This window comes from Lissotriton helveticus, chromosome 12, assembly GCF_964261635.1.
Source record: "Lissotriton helveticus chromosome 12, aLisHel1.1, whole genome shotgun sequence".
NCBI lineage: Eukaryota > Metazoa > Chordata > Amphibia > Caudata > Salamandridae > Lissotriton > Lissotriton helveticus.
In genome coordinates, this window is record NC_136073.1 from 18374336 (window position 1) to 18393493 (window position 19158).

A 19158-nucleotide genomic window follows, 5' to 3' on the forward strand; every position below is an offset into this window, starting at 1 on the left:
CTTTACGACGCAACCATTACAACGCAAGTTATTACAACGCATTGCGCTGGGGGGCGCTCTAGGATAGGGAATAGTTTAATTACTATGCAACACCTTCCCTACTATCCACGGGGACTGGAGTTGGAATAGTAAATTAAACTATTCACTATCCAGCACCCCCCAACGCAAGTCGTTGTAACGACTTGCGTTGTAAAACTTGCATCGTAAAGGCATGCGTTGTAAAAGCATCCGTTGTAACGACGTACATCCCATATAGCGCCTGGTAAGTGGTCCACCAGCCCATGACATTTAGATGTCCCTATCTGCCTGGAGAGGATCTCTGTAATTTTAAAATATCTGCCACACTGAATGAACTTTCATCAAAGATACATGGCCAGCAGTCTGCCATGCCATTTTCTTCCACTCAGCATCTTGTTTTAGTTTTCAGAAACAAACCCCAACGCAGGAGTTTGTTGAGCGAAACAAATTGGTGGCTTTGAATTGCAAGGAGTTTTCTCCCTGTGTGCAGTGGCCACTGTTTATTTTCCCTGCCTCTGTCTGACAGGTCTCGCAAGGTGGACCTCGTGGGGTAGTTAGTGACAGTGGGGGACAGGGTGGTTGTGAGGCTTGCAACAACTGCCAACCTTCGGCACTGTGATGTACTTCTGTGTAAGGTGTCCTCCGGCGGGGGACTGGAAAGAGACTCTATCATCAGAAACCTTCTGGTCTTCCACTCATAAATGAGTCTGGAAAATGCAAGTTACTGGGCAGGACATACACCAGTTTGATGCACAACTCTCTCCTCCACCAAACTCTAAATGACTCCATAAGCATTGGCCATTGTGTGTTTTTAAGATGTGCGTTGTGCTTACTGTCTTTTCCGACACAGATGCCATAGAGCAGGAGCAGGTGCTTGTGGGAGATCTGGCTCATCAAGCTGGCGGCTTCCAGGAAAGACTATCCATGCAAAAAAGAAGAAGAAAAACAGGTTAAAGGGGCACTGTACCTCTACAGGAGAACACCTCTAGTGAGGACTATCTCTACAAAGCAGAAACAGAAAGGGTATATGTGCCATCACAGAAGAAACCCACCAGTGAGGGCGATCCGTGGAAAGAATAAACAGAAAGGGCCCATGTGCCATCACAGAAGAAACACTCTAGTGAGTGGTATGCATGGAAAAATAAACAGAAAAGGGAACATGTGTCATCACAGAACGCCTCCGCTCGACTCATCCTGGACATACCTCGACAAAGCCACATATCCGAACACCTAAGAGACCTTCACTGGCTCCCCGTCAGCAAGAGAATCACGTTCCGTCTCCTCACCCACGCACACAAGGCCCTCCACGACCTAGGACCCAAATACCTCAACAATCGCCTAACCTTTTACACTCCCACCCGCCAACTGCGATCATCCAATCAAGCCCTCGCCATGATTCCACGCATCCGAAGAGCCACCATGGGAGGAAGATCCTTCTCCTACCTGGCGGCGAAGACCTGGAACTCCCTCCCCACCCACCTCCGTCTTACCCAGGACCACCTCTCCTTTAGGAAACAACTCAAAACCTGGCTGTTCGATCAATAGCGAACCCCTCCCCCTTAAGCGCCTTGAGACCCTCTGGGTGAGTAGCGCGCTATACAAATTTCTGATTGGATTATCCGCGGAAAGAATAAACAGAAACGGGATATGAGCCATCACAGAAGAAACCCACCAGTGAGGGCTATCCGCGGAAAGAATAAACAGAAAGAAATAAGTAACTTACCTGTAACTACAGTTATACAGTATTGGTATCTTTCATAGACTCACAAGCCTGAATCATTCGCCGTCATCAAAATATGAGAAAAACAAGGGCCCCCTGGGTGTGGATTATTACAAATCCTAGGACAGGGAATTCAGTTATGTGTATGTCCTCCTAGGCATTATATAAGAAAATTCACAATAACAAAGGACTCAGGGAGAACAATCAGAATTTCCAGAGAAGCAATTATAAAAAACATAAGCTTTTTAATTCATTTATCAAATACAATACATTCTTTTGGAAGAAAAGGAAATATAATACACATGAAATACAAGAATAAACCCGTTGTTGCAAAAGCAACCACAAGTATATTAAAAACATTCAAACAATAAGTGGCATTATGTATATTAATTGCTTCTCTGGAAATTCTGATTGTTCTCCCTGAGTCCTTTGTTATTGTGAATTTTCATTCGCCGTCATCGTAATGGGAGTTCCACGGTACATAAATAACAAAGTAAGAAGTAAATAGTGCCTTTTCGTAGGCTATTATGGTAGCAACCATATACTCTATAGCCTATTAGTCTCCTTTTACAAAAGGACCAAAGTGAAAACTCAGCCAATCAGCACCCAGCACCCTCTAGAACCTTCCCAAGAGAGGCTGAGTCCCTCCCCTTTCCAGCACGAGTATAGTCAGTACCGTATCCTAGAGGTGCCTCTCCGGGGAGGAGGGTGGGTTGCATGTGAATCTATGAAAGATACCAATACCGGATAACTGTAGTTACAGGTAAGTTACTTGTTTCTTATCCACTATTGGGGTATCTTTCATAGATTCACATGCCTGAATCAGAATAGTAAGCAGTTCCTTGTCTGCATATATATAAAAAAAGCACTCTTGTGAATGGTGGGTAGAGCTATAACAATTTTACCTGCAACAGTAATCCAAAGAGGAAGGACCTTAACATAAAACAGCGCATAGAATACTTGCAGCATTAACAAGCAAAGCATAACAAAAAAGTCATCATGCATAGATATATATATCTAAAAGACATAGACTGTAATCAAACCCCCTTTAGAGGTGGCTTACCTTAAGAAAACAGGTTCCTTAAAACTGCCTGTCCCACAGATGCGAAAAATATGTATATGCCAACCCACTCTATTTGATTTTGCTCTAAATCATTAGCAACAAATCAAACTCAATTTTGATTTGTTAGGTATATTTATTTTTACCTTCTCTTTTTTAAGTTCACTTCATAGAAAAAATCAATCGTTTCTATGTCAGAAAACAACACAACATATATAACAAATATATACATCAACTTATACACACCATTTACAAAAAAACATTAACCAAAAAACATTATTACATCCACATTCACTGTACACTATACACTAAACTTTCATTATGTACAACCTCATTTATACAAATCTATTTTCAGCCGTTCCTCTGGCAAATATTAGCTCTTCGCCTTATTGACCCTCAATGATTACAATTAGAGGAACAGTAGTGAACAAAGTCGTAGTCAACAGGAGATAACACCATTATCAATTCGGTGAGTCAATAGTTATTAATATTTTTAAATTGTATCTCCGTTCTGCCACCGCGTTTCGAACACCACACAACAGTTATGGGTTCTCCTCAGGGCCTTGTCACTTCTGTCTGCATGTGTATAGAAAAAAGAAAAGCACCAACGGTGTTTCAGTATCAGTTCTCTAGCCTCATATGTCTGCCAAACTTGCAACGTATTGCATTTATAGTTAGTGTTACCTTTAATGTGGCTGTGGTAGTCCTATGTTCGGTTTTAAGTCTTTAGAGCTGCAATCTGAAGAATAATTCTATTTAGAGCCAGACTTGGATTGAGCCTTAAGGTTACTTTAGCAAAACACTGCGTGACATACCTTTATCTAGTCTTGTGAGTCCGTTCATGGGCGCCTCCCTATGGCTCGGAAACACTTTTCACCTATGGGCAATGCAGGATTGGTTAAGTATTTTGCGCTTGTGTAACCTCTAAAATGCGTACACCATCTACCAACCATATTCCTACCTTTTCCGGTGAACCGATCACTTCAGGGGCATGTCAATCCATATTTAAATAGTTTCTCTGCGCGGGCAATCTATTGGAGAAATAATGGGTGCTCAGTACACTTCTTGCTATTTTAATGGTGGCTGTGCCCGGTTCGTTATACGTCCGTACTGACCTTTGTTTACAATGGTCCTCCGGACTCTGGCTGTGCGCGCCGCGTTGTTCCTTTCCGATCACTTTCAGTGATTACACGGTTGTGGAAACAAAGCGGGACGCGCGTTAGTTCCCCTCTCTCAGCGCGTTTCCTATCGCGTGTGATGCCAGTCCCATGTAGCCTCTCCTTACCTCCTTAGTGCCTCGTTGCAGCTCTTCCTCACTTCGCTCTGGAAGGCGGCGGCCGTGTAACTGGCTCACTTATTGCGGCCATGTGACCTCAGGAATTCTGGGAGTTGTAGTTTAACTATATTCTTTGCCTGAATTACATGATTGGTGTGTTGTACTGCCCATAGATTATTACTTAGGCATTGCCTTAATATTAGTAGCCCATTCCTGCATTGCGAGTCAACAGTATCTCGTGGAGCCCCATGATGACCTCCATATTTACAATCTTGAAACCTCGGAGAGGGTGTTTAATCCATTTTGCGCGCTGTTAAATTTTAGAATCAGGTACGCCTCTTTTCTGAGCAATGTATCTTCAATATCAATTGGACCTTTGCCTCCTGATTGCACTATAGAACACAATACAGTCCATTTGAAATCCATTTCACTGTGATTTACGTCCATAAAGTGTTGGACCACAAGTGTTGAAAGGGTATATGTGCCATCACAGAAGAAACACTCTAGTGAGGGCTATCCATGGAAAAATAAACAGAAAGGGGACATGTGCCATCACAGAAGAAACACTCTAGTGAAGGCTGTAGGAAGGGGGAGTCTCTAGTTGGCGCAGTGCAGCACTGGCGACAAGCAGGGACTCTCTCTTCCCCGTCAGGGCTGAGGGTTACCTTCAAGACAACCTCTGCTTACCCTCTAGGTAGTGTGGCTTAAGCAGTCTTAGGCTAATCTCTGGGGCACATAGGGTTAAACATTTGCAATATCACACCATCACCACCAACCCACCACACAATGACACCAAACTGTATTTGTAAAAATATATGTTCTTTATATAATTTCAAGCAGGCTCGTAAATACAGTCTTGGTTACTTTAAAGGCAGGTTCCAGTTACTCTTTATAAATGTCACAGTTCTTTCTCAGCTTGTCTTTCTCATTCCTCACATACGATATTGGGTGAGGCTTTCCTGTTCAAGGTTAGCAAAAACAAAGGCGGCGTTGCCTGCTGGGGGCCTTGGTGCACCTCCGATGACTGACTGGGCCCGACCGGCCCGGGCTCACGCGTCTAGCGGGAGCGGCGGCAGGTTGGTTCGAGTCCGCCTCTCTGTGCGAGCCGCACGGCTGTGCGCGGCTGGCGGGGGAGAGGGCGGGGGCCCTGGGAGCGCTCTTCACGCGGCTCCGAGGACTTGGCGGATCAGAGGGCGGTGCGAGCGGGCAGGCCAGATGCTCGCACCGCGGGGGCAACAACAGTACCTTTGTCTTTCTTGAGCAGGATCGAGGCAGTCCGAGCGCAGGTCAGCGCGGTGATCCGCGTCGCGGTGTCTTCCTCCCGGGGTTGGAGCGAGCGGCGGCTCGGCTCGAGCTCGGAGGTTGGCGTTGCGGCGCGGGCCGGGCCACAGGGACAGAGAGCCTCGGGGTTTCCACAGAGGGGCACCCGCAGGGGGCGGCAATCCACAGAGCACACCACCAACAATCCAGGCGGCGTTCTGGTACCCCACGCAGCAGCTGTTTCTCGGACAGCGGCGGCGCGTTCAGGGGCACAAGTCACGGAGGGGTGCAAGCAGGCACCGGGCACAACCTTTCCTTACGTTGCGAGCTGCGGCTCGGGGTCAGTCACGGTGCTCAGATCAGCTGGGCTAATCTTTGCGATGCTTCTGGGCCTGGCAGGCAGCAGTCACGGTGTTCAGAACGGGGGCACACCCAGAGCGTTGCTGAAGAGCGCGATGGTCACAGCGCGCTCCGCTTTTCCTGGATAGGCGTGCAGAGGGAAAGCAGCGGTCCACAGTGGTTCCTCTGTCAGGGGGTAGCGCTCACTGTTCCTGGAGCGCTGGTCAGGGGGCAAGTTCAACAGCAAGCCCTTGGAGATCTTTCAGCAGAGTTTGGCACAAAGTTCAAAATAAAAGCAAAAGTCTTTTGTCTTCCTCTCCTTTGGCAGCAAGGCACCAGACACAGGCCAGAGTCAGCACTCCTCCTTGTAGTCCTTCCAGGTCCTTCTCTTCGGGCAGAGTTTCTCTTGTGGCACAAACAGGATCTAATTTACAAGGAGCAGGGCTCCTTCTTTTATACCCAGTTTCTTTTGTTCTAGCAAGCCAGGGGGGCCTCTGCATAACTGCTCCAGTCTCTGAGCACTTGTTGTGGGTACTTATGACTTCTGTATTCAGTGTGAGGGCAGGCACATCAGCCGCTCCCCAGGGGGGCGGAGCCGGCTTTGTGAGGACAGGAGTGGCCTGAGCACTTTGTTGACAAGCTTCGGTCCTTCCTGGGCCAGGTGCAGGCTGAGTCATCAGTCGCTCCCCAGGAGGGCGGAGCCAACATTGTGGAGGCAGGGGCACAGCCTGATGCATCATTCAGGGGAAACTCCCACCACCCACTAAGGGGTCCTCCTGCTAATCACTACCTGTCAACTCCCAGCCCTGTCACTCACACACACCAGACAGTCAGATCCACATCCAAGCAGAGACGGGCTGAAATGGTTAGGCAAGCAAATGCTAACTTTCTAAAAGTAGCATTTGCAAACACAGGATATTAAAATAAACTTTACTAAAAGAAGTATTTTATTATTCTGAGTTCAGGCATACTAAACATTAATTTCTACCATGTTCCCTGAGCCTGCTGGGATTATAGAGTGTAATAATTCCAGCAGCCCATCTGGCCTAGAAGGGAACTGGTAGCCTTACAATAGTGAAAAACGAATTTGGCAGTAATTCACTATTAGAACATGCCACACACATCAGGGCATGTTCTACCTTACACTTACAATGCACCCTGCCCTCAGGCCTACCATAGGGGTGACTAATATGAAGTTTAAGGGAAGGTTTAGGGGCTGGCAAGTGTGTGCACTTGCCCAGCCAGGGTGACAGTACCAGACTGCACGCAGGTTCTGCGGTGGCAGACCCTAGACACATTTTAAGGCTGCTTCTGTGGGTGGCGCAACCAGCGCTGCAGGCCCACTAGCAGTATTGGCATTCACAAGCCCTGGCACTCCTAGTGCACTTTACTAGGGACTAACAGTAAATCCAATGAACCAATCATGGACATCAATCACATGTACATTTTACAGTAGGGAGCACTTGCACTGCGGCACGGGTTGGCCGTGGCGCAGTGCCCTGAGTAGCAGACACCAGCAAAACATTTGAGGCACAACAGCAAAAAAGTGGAAGGGAAACCCACGCCAAGGTGCCAGGTCTAACACGTGTCCCCTCCAGCTGAAATGTGGGGAGAACTACCCTTCCCCAGGGAGTTCCTCATCACTAAGGCGGAAAAATCTGGACAGACCATCAGCGTTGGCGTGATCTGTGCCAGGGCGGTGTTCCACCGTGAAGTCCATACCCTGTAGGGAGATGGACCACCTCAACAGTTTTGGGTTTTCACCCCTCATTTGCATCAACCATCTGAGGGGCCTGTGGTCCGTCTGAACCCGGAAGTGAGACCCAAACAAGTAGGGTCTTAGCTTCTTCAGCGCCCAGACCACAGCAAATGCTTCTCGCTCTATTGCACTCCACCTACTTTCCCGTGGAAGTAACCTCCTACTGATGAAGGCTACGGGTTGGTCCCAGCCCTCCTCAGTCATCTGTGAGAGAACAGCCCCTACACCATGCTCTGAAGCGTCTGTTTGCACTATGAATTCCTTGGAGAAATCAGGAGCCAGGAGCACAGGCGCCGTGCACATGGCAGTCTTCAGGGTGTCAAAAGCCTTCTGACAGGTGTCAGTCCAAACCACATTCCTGGGCTGCTTCTTAGAAGTCAGCTCTGTCAAGGGGGTCACAATAGTGCCATAGCCCTTGACAAACCTCCTGTAATACCCAGTGAGCCCCAGGAAGGCTCTCACTGCAGTCTGGGTCTTGGGGGGTTCCCAAGCCAGGATGGTTGCAATTTTGGGTTGCAAGGGTGCCACCTTGCCACTCCCAACTTGGTGTCCCAAGTACACCACTGAGCCCTGCCCAATCTGGCACTTGCTTGCCTTGATTGTGAGGCCTGCCTTGCGCAGCGCCATCAACACTTCCCAGAGGTGCCGCAGGTGTTCTGGCCAGGTGCCACTGAACACTGCGATGTCATCCAGGTAGGCGGCACTGAACTCGTCCAGCCCAACCAACACCTGGTTGACCAACCTCTGGAAGGTGGCAGGGGCATTCTTCATCCCAAATGGCATAACCCGGAACTGGAAATGCCCATCTGGTGTGGAGAATGCTGACCTCTCCTTTGCCCCATCGGTCAAGGCGATCTGCCAGTACCCAGACGTTAAATCAAACGTGCTGAGGAACCGGGCAGCCCCTAGCCGATCAATGAGCTCATCCGCTCTGGGGATAGGGTGCGCGTCAGTCTTGGTGACTGAATTGAGTCCTCTGTAGTCCACACAGAACCGGAGTTCAGGTGTGGCTCCCGGCGCAGCAGCCTTTGGGACCAAGACCACGGGGCTGGACCAAGGACTGCTGGAAGACTCAACCACCCTAAGAGCAAGCATCTTGGAGACCTCCTCCTTGATGCAGGCCCTGACCCTGTCAGTTACCCTGTAAGCCTTATGCTTCACAGGTAAGCTGTCTCCTGTGTCCACATCATGGACGCACCAATCTGTGACACTAGGAACCAGGGAGAACAGATCTGGAAACTGCCCCAGCAATTGGCGGCAGTCTTCCTGTTGCTCAGGGGTCAGGGTGGGTGAGAGGTTAACTCCATCCACTGACCCATCTTTCTCACAGGCCACTAAGAGGTCAGGAAGAGGCTCAGACTCCTCTTCCATTCCATCATCAGTGGCCAACAGCATGCCCACTTCGGACCTTTTCAAGTGGGGCTTGAGGCGGTTGACATGTAAGACCCTTAAAGGATTCCTGGGCGTCTTCATGTCCACCAAGTATGTCACTGAGCTCTTGCGCTCCACAACCTCAAATGGGCCTGTCCACTTATCCTGAAGTGCACAGGGTTCCACTGGGGCCAAGACATACACCTCTTGTCCAGGCTGAAGCTCTACCAGAGTGGCATTCTGGTCGTACCACCGCTTCATCTCCTCCTGGCTAGCTTCCAGATTTGCCTCAGCAAGTTGTCTGAAGCGCCTGGTTTGGTTTCTGAAGGCCAGCATGTAGCTATATACATTCTGGGGAGGTTTCCTGGGAGATTGCTCCCAGCCTTCCTTTACCAAACTCAGTGGTCCTCTCACGGGGTGACCGTACAGCAGCTCAAAGGGGCTGAACCCTAGAGACTTCTGTGGCACCTCGCGGTATGCAAAGAGCAGGCATGGTAAGAGGACGTCCCACTTACGCCTCATTGGACCTTCCAGGCCCATGATCATGCCCTTCAGGGTTCGGTTAAATCTTTCAACCAACCCATTTCCTTGGGGATGGTAAGGTGTGGTGAACTTGTAGGTTACACCACACTCTTGCCAAAGGAACTTCATATACTTGGATATGAAGTTGGTCCCCCTGTCGCTCACCACCTGTAGAGGGAATCCCACTCTGGAGAAAATTCCCATCAGTGCACGCCCCACCACGGGGGCCGTCACTGTCCTCAGAGGGATGGCTTCAGGGTACCGGGTGGCATGATCCACCAAGACCAGGATGAACCTGTTGCCCATGGCTGTCTTGGGGTCCAGAGGCCCAACAATGTCAATACCCACTCGTTGGAATGGAGTACTGACCACAGGGAAGGGTTGGAGGGGAGCCTTGTTCTTCCCTCCGCTCTTCCCACTTGCCTGGCAAGTTGGACAGGTCCTACAATGAGCATCTGAGCTCTTGTGCATTTGGGGCCAGTAGAAGTGGGTGACAAGCCTGTCATAGGTCTTGTCCATCCCCAAATGTCCTGCTAAAGGCACATCATGAGCCAGTCCCAGTAGGAAGGCTCTGAACTTCTGGGGTACCACCAGCACACGGGCTGACCCAGGTTCAGCAGCCTTAGGCTCTGAGTATAGGAGGTCATTCTCCCAGTACACATAATGTGTTTTGGCCTGAACACCATTGGCCTGGTCTGCAGCCTGCTGCCGCATACCCACGAGAGAAGGGCATTCTTTCTGCTCCCTGCAGAATTCCTCCCTGGAGGGGCCTTCTTCTTGCTGCCAATGGGTCAGCTCAGGCAGGTCCCCCAGTTCGGCAATCTGTTCCCCAGTAGGCTCCAGGGCATCCCCCTCAAGGTCTGCTTCCTCCTGGACCGTGGGAACTTCAGGGGCCGGTTTCCCGCGCACCCTGCGCCTTCTCCCTATGGCCGGTTCCTGGGCCTCTCTCTCAGGCCCCAGGACCTCTTGATCACCCCTACTGGCTGCCATTGACCGGGTGGTCACGCACGCCCAGTCAGGTAGACCCACCATCTTCAGGTGAGTCGTTTTCTCCACCTTTTCCCAAGGGGAGTCCTCCAAGTCATTCCCTAGCAAACAGTCAACAGGCATGGCTTTCCTCACACAGACCTGCAGAGTGCCAGAGACCCCCCCCCACTCGAAGGGAACTTGAGCCATCGGACACTGACTCTCGGAATTGTCAGCGTTGACAACCCTACAGTAGGCATGGGGTACAACCTGCTCCTGAGACACCAGGTGATGCCTCACTGCAGTCACACTGGCTCCTGTGTCTCTAAGAGCCTCAGCTTTCTTACCATTGATGGTAACCACCTGCCCATATTTTTTAGTGTTAGAGGGCAGGTAGCTTGTAGGGACCATCTCACTGTCTCCTAGTGAGACTAGGGTCATCTGAACAGGATCTCCACCCCCCGGGACCATCACTTCTTCTCCTAAGTGAACACTGGTCACTTGTCGGGGCGGAGCACCAGTGGGTGCTGGTTTTCCAAACAGGCGACACTTGGGGTCACTGGCTATGTGCCCCGGGTCACCACATTTGTAACAATTGAAGGGCCCCTTTGGAACAGGTCTACCTGTCGGGGCCCCATTCTGCTTTGGGGGTGGGGGAGGCTGAGAACCTTTCTGCTGGTCCCCTTGGGGATTACTTTGGGGGCCTTTTTGGAACCCTTTCTGTTTTCCCTTGTCCCCCCCACTCTTCTGCTGGGGACCCTGCCCACCCTTGGCGGAGTCTCCCACTGGACCCTTGTGGACCCTGGTGCTGAGCCAGCGGTCCGCCTCCTCAGCAAGTTTCCTCGGGTTGGACAACTTGCTATCAATCAGGTGCTGGCGTAACTCAGGAAAACATTGTTCAGACAAGTGCTCCCATGCAATTAAATCAAAGAGACCCTGAAAATCATTCACTTTGTTACCCTTCACCCAACCATCCAGTGCTCTGCAAAAAAAAGTCACAAACTCCACATATGTATTCCCAGGCCGCTTATTACACCCTCTAAACTTCTGCCTATACATTTCAGGGGTAAGCCCATACCTGGTCATTAAAGCTTCTTTCATATGGGGATAGGATCTCTGGTCTTCAGTGGGCAAATCTAGCAGGGTGTCCCGCCCTTCGCTAAGGAACCTTCCCCATAACCCCGCCCCCCAATCCTTCTCAGGGACCCGGTGGGAAAGCATGGCTACCTCATATGCCCTAAACCACTGTCCTATGTCATCCCCCTTAAAGAACTCTTTAACTACATCTTTGGGGATGTGCACTCTTGACTCTACCTGCACCGGCATTGCGCTGCCACCAGAGGGAGGATGATCCAAGGTTTTCTCTTTTAGACTCATCTCCCTCATCTTCACATCATACTCCAACTGGAGTTTTCGCTCTTCCAGAGCCATCCTTTTGCTTTCAAGCTCCATTTGGCCCTTTAGATTCAATTCTGCCAGCTTTATCTCATGATCCCTGGTTGCCTGTCTGTCTGCCAGCTCCTCTGGCGACAGGCCTCTGCCAAAGCTAAGAACGCTGTCTGGTTTTTCCAGACTCACAGGATCCACAGGTGCACCCTGATCCTCAGGTGCCTTCCTAGATTCAATCCAGGCTCTCATGGCCTTGTAGAACTCGGGTTTGTTCTTGCATCCTGCGTGTGGAACCTTGAGTTTCCTGCAAAAATAACTCAACTGCTTCTTTGTGTAGTCATCCAGCTTTGATGCATCCCATTCTAGCTCCTGCGCACCAGAGGCTATGGACTCTCCTCCATCAATGCTGTTTGTGCCAGGCATGTTTGCAACACTAGGGATCTTCTTCTTTAGCAAAATTAAAAATCAAAAAGTCTGTGGCTAAGATACTGGACTGTAATCACTATGCAATGGTCAGTAGCTAAGGTAAAACACTGCAAATGTAAATTCGCGAATCCTCACCGCTGCGTCCAATGTAGGAAGGGGGAGTCTCTAGTTGGCGCAGTGCAGCACTGGCGACAAGCAGGGACTCTCTCTTCCCCGTCAGGGCTGAGGGTTACCTTCAAGACAACCTCTGCTTACCCTCTAGGTAGTGTGGCTTAAGCAGTCTTAGGCTAATCTCTGGGGCACATAGGGTTAAACATTTGCAATATCACACCATCACCACCAACCCACCACACAATGACACCAAACTGTATTTGTAAAAATATATGTTCTTTATATAATTTCAAGCAGGCTCGTAAATACAGTCTTGGTTACTTTAAAGGCAGGTTCCAGTTACTCTTTATAAATGTCACAGTTCTTTCTCAGCTTGTCTTTCTCATTCCTCACATACGATATTGGGTGAGGCTTTCCTGTTCAAGGTTAGCAAAAACAAAGGCGGCGTTGCCTGCTGGGGGCCTTGGTGCACCTCCGATGACTGACTGGGCCCGACCGGCCCGGGCTCACGCGTCTAGCGGGAGCGGCGGCAGGTTGGTTCGAGTCCGCCTCTCTGTGCGAGCCGCACGGCTGTGCGCGGCTGGCGGGGGAGAGGGCGGGGGCCCTGGGAGCGCTCTTCACGCGGCTCCGAGGACTTGGCGGATCAGAGGGCGGTGCGAGCGGGCAGGCCAGATGCTCGCACCGCGGGGGCAACAACAGTACCTTTGTCTTTCTTGAGCAGGATCGAGGCAGTCCGAGCGCAGGTCAGCGCGGTGATCCGCGTCGCGGTGTCTTCCTCCCGGGGTTGGAGCGAGCGGCGGCTCGGCTCGAGCTCGGAGGTTGGCGTTGCGGCGCGGGCCGGGCCACAGGGACAGAGAGCCTCGGGGTTTCCACAGAGGGGCACCCGCAGGGGGCGGCAATCCACAGAGCACACCACCAACAATCCAGGCGGCGTTCTGGTACCCCACGCAGCAGCTGTTTCTCGGACAGCGGCGGCGCGTTCAGGGGCACAAGTCACGGAGCGGTGCAAGCAGGCACCGGGCACAACCTTTCCTTACGTTGCGAGCTGCGGCTCGGGGTCAGTCACGGTGCTCAGATCAGCTGGGCTAATCTTTGCGATGCTTCTGGGCCTGGCAGGCAGCAGTCACGGTGTTCAGAACGGGGGCACACCCAGAGCGTTGCTGAAGAGCGCGATGGTCACAGCGCGCTCCGCTTTTCCTGGATAGGCATGCAGAGGGAAAGCAGCGGTCCACAGTGGTTCCTCTGTCAGGGGGTAGCGCTCACTGTTCCTGGAGCGCTGGTCAGGGGGCAAGTTCAACAGCAAGCCCTTGGAGATCTTTCAGCAGAGTTTGGCACAAAGTTCAAAATAAAAGCAAAAGTCTTTTGTCTTCCTCTCCTTTGGCAGCAAGGCACCAGACACAGGCCAGAGTCAGCACTCCTCCTTGTAGTCCTTCCAGGTCCTTCTCTTCGGGCAGAGTTTCTCTTGTGGCACAAACAGGATCTAATTTACAAGGAGCAGGGCTCCTTCTTTTATACCCAGTTTCTTTTGTTCTAGCAAGCCAGGGGGGCCTCTGCATAACTGCTCCAGTCTCTGAGCACTTGTTGTGGGTACTTATGACTTCTGTATTCAGTGTGAGGGCAGGCACATCAGCCGCTCCCCAGGGGGGCGGAGCCGGCTTTGTGAGGACAGGAGTGGCCTGAGCACTTTGTTGACAAGCTTCGGTCCTTCCTGGGCCAGGTGCAGGCTGAGTCATCAGTCGCTCCCCAGGAGGGCGGAGCCAACATTGTGGAGGCAGGGGCACAGCCTGATGCATCATTCAGGGGAAACTCCCACCACCCACTAAGGGGTCCTCCTGCTAATCACTACCTGTCAACTCCCAGCCCTGTCACTCACACACACCAGACAGTCAGATCCACATCCAAGCAGAGGCGGGCTGAAATGGTTAGGCAAGCAAATGCTAACTTTCTAAAAGTAGCATTTGCAAACACAGGATATTAAAATAAACTTTACTAAAAGAAGTATTTTATTATTCTGAGTTCAGGCATACTAAACATTAATTTCTACCATGTTCCCTGAGCCTGCTGGGATTATAGAGTGTAATAATTCCAGCAGCCCATCTGGCCTAGAAGGGAACTGGTAGCCTTACAATAGTGAAAAACGAATTTGGCAGTAATTCACTATTAGAACATGCCACACACATCAGGGCATGTTCTACCTTACACTTACAATGCACCCTGCCCTCAGGCCTACCATAGGGGTGACTAATATGAAGTTTAAGGGAAGGTTTAGGGGCTGGCAAGTGTGTGCACTTGCCCAGCCAGGGTGACAGTACCAGACTGCACGCAGGTTCTGCGGTGGCAGACCCTAGACACATTTTAAGGCTGCTTCTGTGGGTGGCGTAACCAGCGCTGCAGGCCCACTAGCAGTATTGGCATTCACAAGCCCTGGCACTCCTAGTGCACTTTACTAGGGACTAACAGTAAATCCAATGAACCAATCATGGACATCAATCACATGTACATTTTACAGTAGGGAGCACTTGCACTGCGGCACGGGTTGGCCGTGGCGCAGTGCCCTGAGTAGCAGACACCAGCAAAACATTTGAGGCACAACAGCAAAAAAGTGGAAGGGAAACCCACGCCAAGGTGCAAGGTGTAACAAAGGCTATCAGTGGAAAGAATAAACAGAAAGAAATAAGTAACTTACCTGTAACTACAGTTATCCAGTATTGGTATCTTTCATAGACTCACATGCCTGAATCATTTCCCGTCGTCGGGATGGGAGTTCCACAGTACATAAATAACAAAGTAAGAAATAAATAGTACCTTTCCATAGGCTATTATGGTAGCAACCATATACTCTATAGCCTATTAGTCTCCTTTTACAAAAAGGACCAAACTGAAAACTCAGCCAGTCCGCACCCAGAACCCTCCCAAGAGAGGCTGAGTCCCTCAGATTGATCAGCACGAGTATAGTCAGTACTGTATCCTAGCGGTGCCTCTCCGGGGAGGAGGGTGGGTTGCATGTAAACCTATGAAAGATACCAATACCGGATAACTGTAGTTACAGGTAAGTAACTTGTTTATTATCCAGTATTGGGGTATCTTTCATAGATTCACATGCCTGAATCAGAATAGTAAGCAGTTCTTTGTCTGCATATATACGTCAGATATAGCTATATAAAACTTTATAAAGTAAATAAATAAATATATATTTATTTATACATGTTTATTTAAGTTTGGTTGAAATGTAGCCACGTACACTCGTGACCAAGGGAGAGATCCCGACACTCGTAGAGTGGTTGACATTCTGCCTGTTTTTGCAAAATAAATGCTTGCTGCTTTAAAGTCCTTTTTGCTGTCCATGGTTGCTGTGCTTTAAGGAGCGGGCGAATAAATCAGAAGGTTTTCCGACGCGTGAGCTGGCCACATACAGTTGACCATGTGAGAAGCACGGATTATCCAAATCTAGTCCACACACTTGCAGCGATTGTCCTTGTGCTTTGTTGACAGTCATTGCAAAAGCGTGTCGCACCGGAAACTGTAAACGTTTGAATTCAAATGGCATATCTTTTGGGATCATTGGAATACGTGGCAACAGTACATCTTCCCCCTTGAATTTAAAAATTGTTGCTTCGATTACATTGTTCATCATATTTTTCACCGAAAGTCTTGTACCGTTGCAAAGTCGCAGTTGCAAATTCAGTATTCGAAAGATTATGAGGGCCCTGGGAGGCTGATCTTTTAAAAAAAAAATTATGCCAGAAACCTCCGCGGGAATGTACTCAACAACTTCCCAAAGTTTCATGGCGATCGGATGAATGGTGTAGTAATGCATAAAGGACAAACAGACAGACATACATTCGTTTTTATATATATAGATATATATATGTAAACCCATGCATGAATATATGCATAAAATGCAGACTTGTGTATGTTTGTCAGCGAAAAAGCACTCTTGTGGATGGTACGCAACAGTAATCCAAAGAGGAAGGACCTTAACATAAAACAGCGCATAGAATACTTGTGGTATTAACAAGCAAAGCATAACAAAAAATTCATCATGCATAGATATGTATATAACTAAAAGACATAGACTGTAATCAAACCCCCTTTAGAGGTGGCTTACCTTAGGAAAACAGGTTCCTTAAAACTGCCTGTCCCACAGATGCGTCAGCACGTTGAGATGACTCCAGGCAGTAATGCTTTGCAAACGTGTGCGTCGTCTTCCACGTAGCAGCTCTACAGATGTTTTCAAGTGGCACTCCGGCAAACAGGGCAGTTGATGCTGAAACTCTTCTAGTGGAGTGCCCCCTCACAGTTCTTGAAAAATGCTTGCCAGCCTTGTCATGGCAACACTAAATTGCGCTCGCTATCCATCTGGATATGGTAGCTTTGGAGACTGCAGGGCCCTGACAGTTCTGACCAGAAGCTATGAATAGCTGATTAGATTTTCTTATGTCTCTAGTTCTTTGCAAATAAAATGTAAGGCATCTCTTGAGGTCTAGAGTGTTCAATGCTCTTTCCGCAGGCATGGAAGGGTTAGGGAAGAATGTCCTCAGAGTGACTGGCTCATTCAAATGGAATTGCGAAGGGACTTTCGGGATTAACTTGGGGTTCATCCTCAGAATGACCATTTGATCAGTGAATCGCAAGAACGGAGGGGATATGGTGAAGGCCTGTATTTCACTAACCCTTCTTGTTGAAGTAAGTGCTAGGAGAAGTGCGACCTTCCATGCCAAGTACTTTAATGCTGCCTTGTGAATGAGCTCAAATGGCAGTTTTAGCAGCTGAGACAACACCGCATTAAGCTGCCGTTCCGGAGGTGGCGCTTTGATGGGTGAAAAAGCTCGAAATAGACCCATCATAAATTGCTTAATGACTCTTGATGACCATAAAGATGGAGTATGAGGCGATCGCCTGCATCTTGATATGGCGGCCAGGTGAACTCGGACTGACAAGTGTGCAAGACCAGACTTTGCTAGGGAAAGCAAATAAGGTAGGATCTCCTCTGGAGCAGAAAGAAAAGGATCAATATCCTTGCATTTGCACCATACGCAGAAGCGTTTCCATTTAAGCTTGTAAGTTTTATTGGTGCTTTCAGCTCTAGATTTGCCAATAATGTCTTTGCAGTTTTGCGACATTTTCAAATCTCTAAATTCAAAGAATTCAGGAGCCACGCATGCAGTTGCAGAGAAGCTGGCTCCGGGTGACGCACTTGGCCCCTGTTCTTTGTCAACAGCGTTGATGTCGGCAACAGATGGATGGGCTGTGATTCCGAGAGAAGAAAACAAGTTACTTACCTGTAACTTTGGTTCCCCAGTATTGGTAACTCTCATAGATTCCTATGCTTTTGTATCATTCCCCGTCATCGGAATGGGAGTCTCGGTAACAAAAATAACATAGCAGTAGGTACAAAAGAAAAAGAAAAAAGGCCTAGGCCTCATTCCCTTTTGTAGCATATTCGCCTCTTTTTGTAAAAGAGACCAAACTAAGCATCAGCCAATCAGAAGAGCCGCATCCCTTAGAACCCTCCTTAAGTAAACTAAGAGCCTCAGATTTTCGTAGTCGTTGTGTAACAGTAACCGTATCTGCTGAAGGCTGAGCTTTCCTCGGGAGGAGGGTGGGCGCATGGGAATCTATGAAAGTTACCAATACTGGGGAACCAAAGTTACAGGTAAGTAACTTGTTTTCTTGCCCCAGTATTGGAACTTTCATAGATTCCCATGCTTTTGTATCTAGCAGTAGCAATAAAGCACATTTTGTGGTGAAAATACAAAAACATCTCAGTATGCATACTTTCGTAAGAGAAGAAGTAAGTACACATCAGAATAGTCATTAGTAACAACATTAGATACAAAATGTGCAGAAATAGGAAGGAGGGATAGTAAGGAAAGCTCACCAATCAGTGGAAGAGGTTCCTCAGGACTGCCTGGCCACAGCCGTGTCTTCCTGTGTCAAGGATTCCAAGCAGTAATGCTTCGTACAGGTGTATACGCTGCTCCAAGTCGCAGCTCTGCAAATGTCTCTGATGTGTACTCCCGCGAAGAGAGCTGTAGATGAAGCCACGGATCTCGTGGAGTGAGCTCTGATCCTGCTGTCCTACGGCTTACCTGCTGTTGAGTGGCAATATAGAATGGCACTGGAGATCCTCTTGTAATACTCTGCTTTGACAGTGGAAGGCCTTTGCGCGGACCACCAAAAGCAATGAATAACTGTGAAGACTTACTAAACTCTTTGGTGCGACCCAGATAAAATTTCAAGCACCGCTGCACATCCAGAGAATGTAGTGACCTCTCCGCTGGGGTTGAAGGGTGAGGAAAGAAAGACTTGAGAATCACAGGTTCATTGAGATGAAAGCCTGGAGGCACTTCCGGTATGAACCTCGGATTAGTTCTTAAAATCACAGTATTTCTCTTGAACTGGAGAAAAGGTTCCTGTATTGTGAGAGCCTGCAATTCCCCAATGCGTCTTGCCGATGTGAGAGCAAGAAGAAGAGCCAACTTCCAAGAAAGAAATGTCATGTCTGCCCGATGAATCGGTTCAAAGGGATTTTTCATGAGCTGTGCGAGAACCAAATTCAAATGCCAAGTGGGAGGCGGAGGCCTCACCGGGGGAAAGACTCGGAATAAGCCCTTGAGAAACTGCTTAATAATCCTGGATGACCAGAGAGAAGGTCCAGATGCAGAGCGTCTGTAGCGAGAGATTGCTGCCAAGTGAACCTTTATGGATGAATGAGTCAATCCTGCCTTATCCAAGGACAAGAGATAAGATAGAAGTTGATGAGGCTGAGAAGAGAAAGGGGCCACACTCTCCTTCCGGCACCAAATGCGAAATCTTTTCCATTTAAAACTGTAAGTTTTATTTGTGGAAGGGGCTCTAGCTTGAGACAAAACCTCTCTCACTTCATTCGAGATGGGAAGGTTCATGAATTCTCGCTGCTCAGGAGCCTTGCGGTCAGA

The 19158-nt window shown here is 49.1% G+C and overlaps 1 protein-coding gene across 1 annotated transcript in view; it reads right to left on the reverse strand.

Annotated features, from left to right (window-relative positions):
- Window positions 1-19158, reverse strand: part of JAK3 (Janus kinase 3) — a 279679-nt gene that overhangs the window by 114917 nt on the left and 145604 nt on the right. The window contains exon 13 of the mRNA XM_078669301.1: window positions 852-936. Coding sequence (XP_078525427.1) covers window positions 852-936 — 85 coding nt within the window. The remainder of the gene's footprint in view (window positions 1-851; window positions 937-19158) is intronic.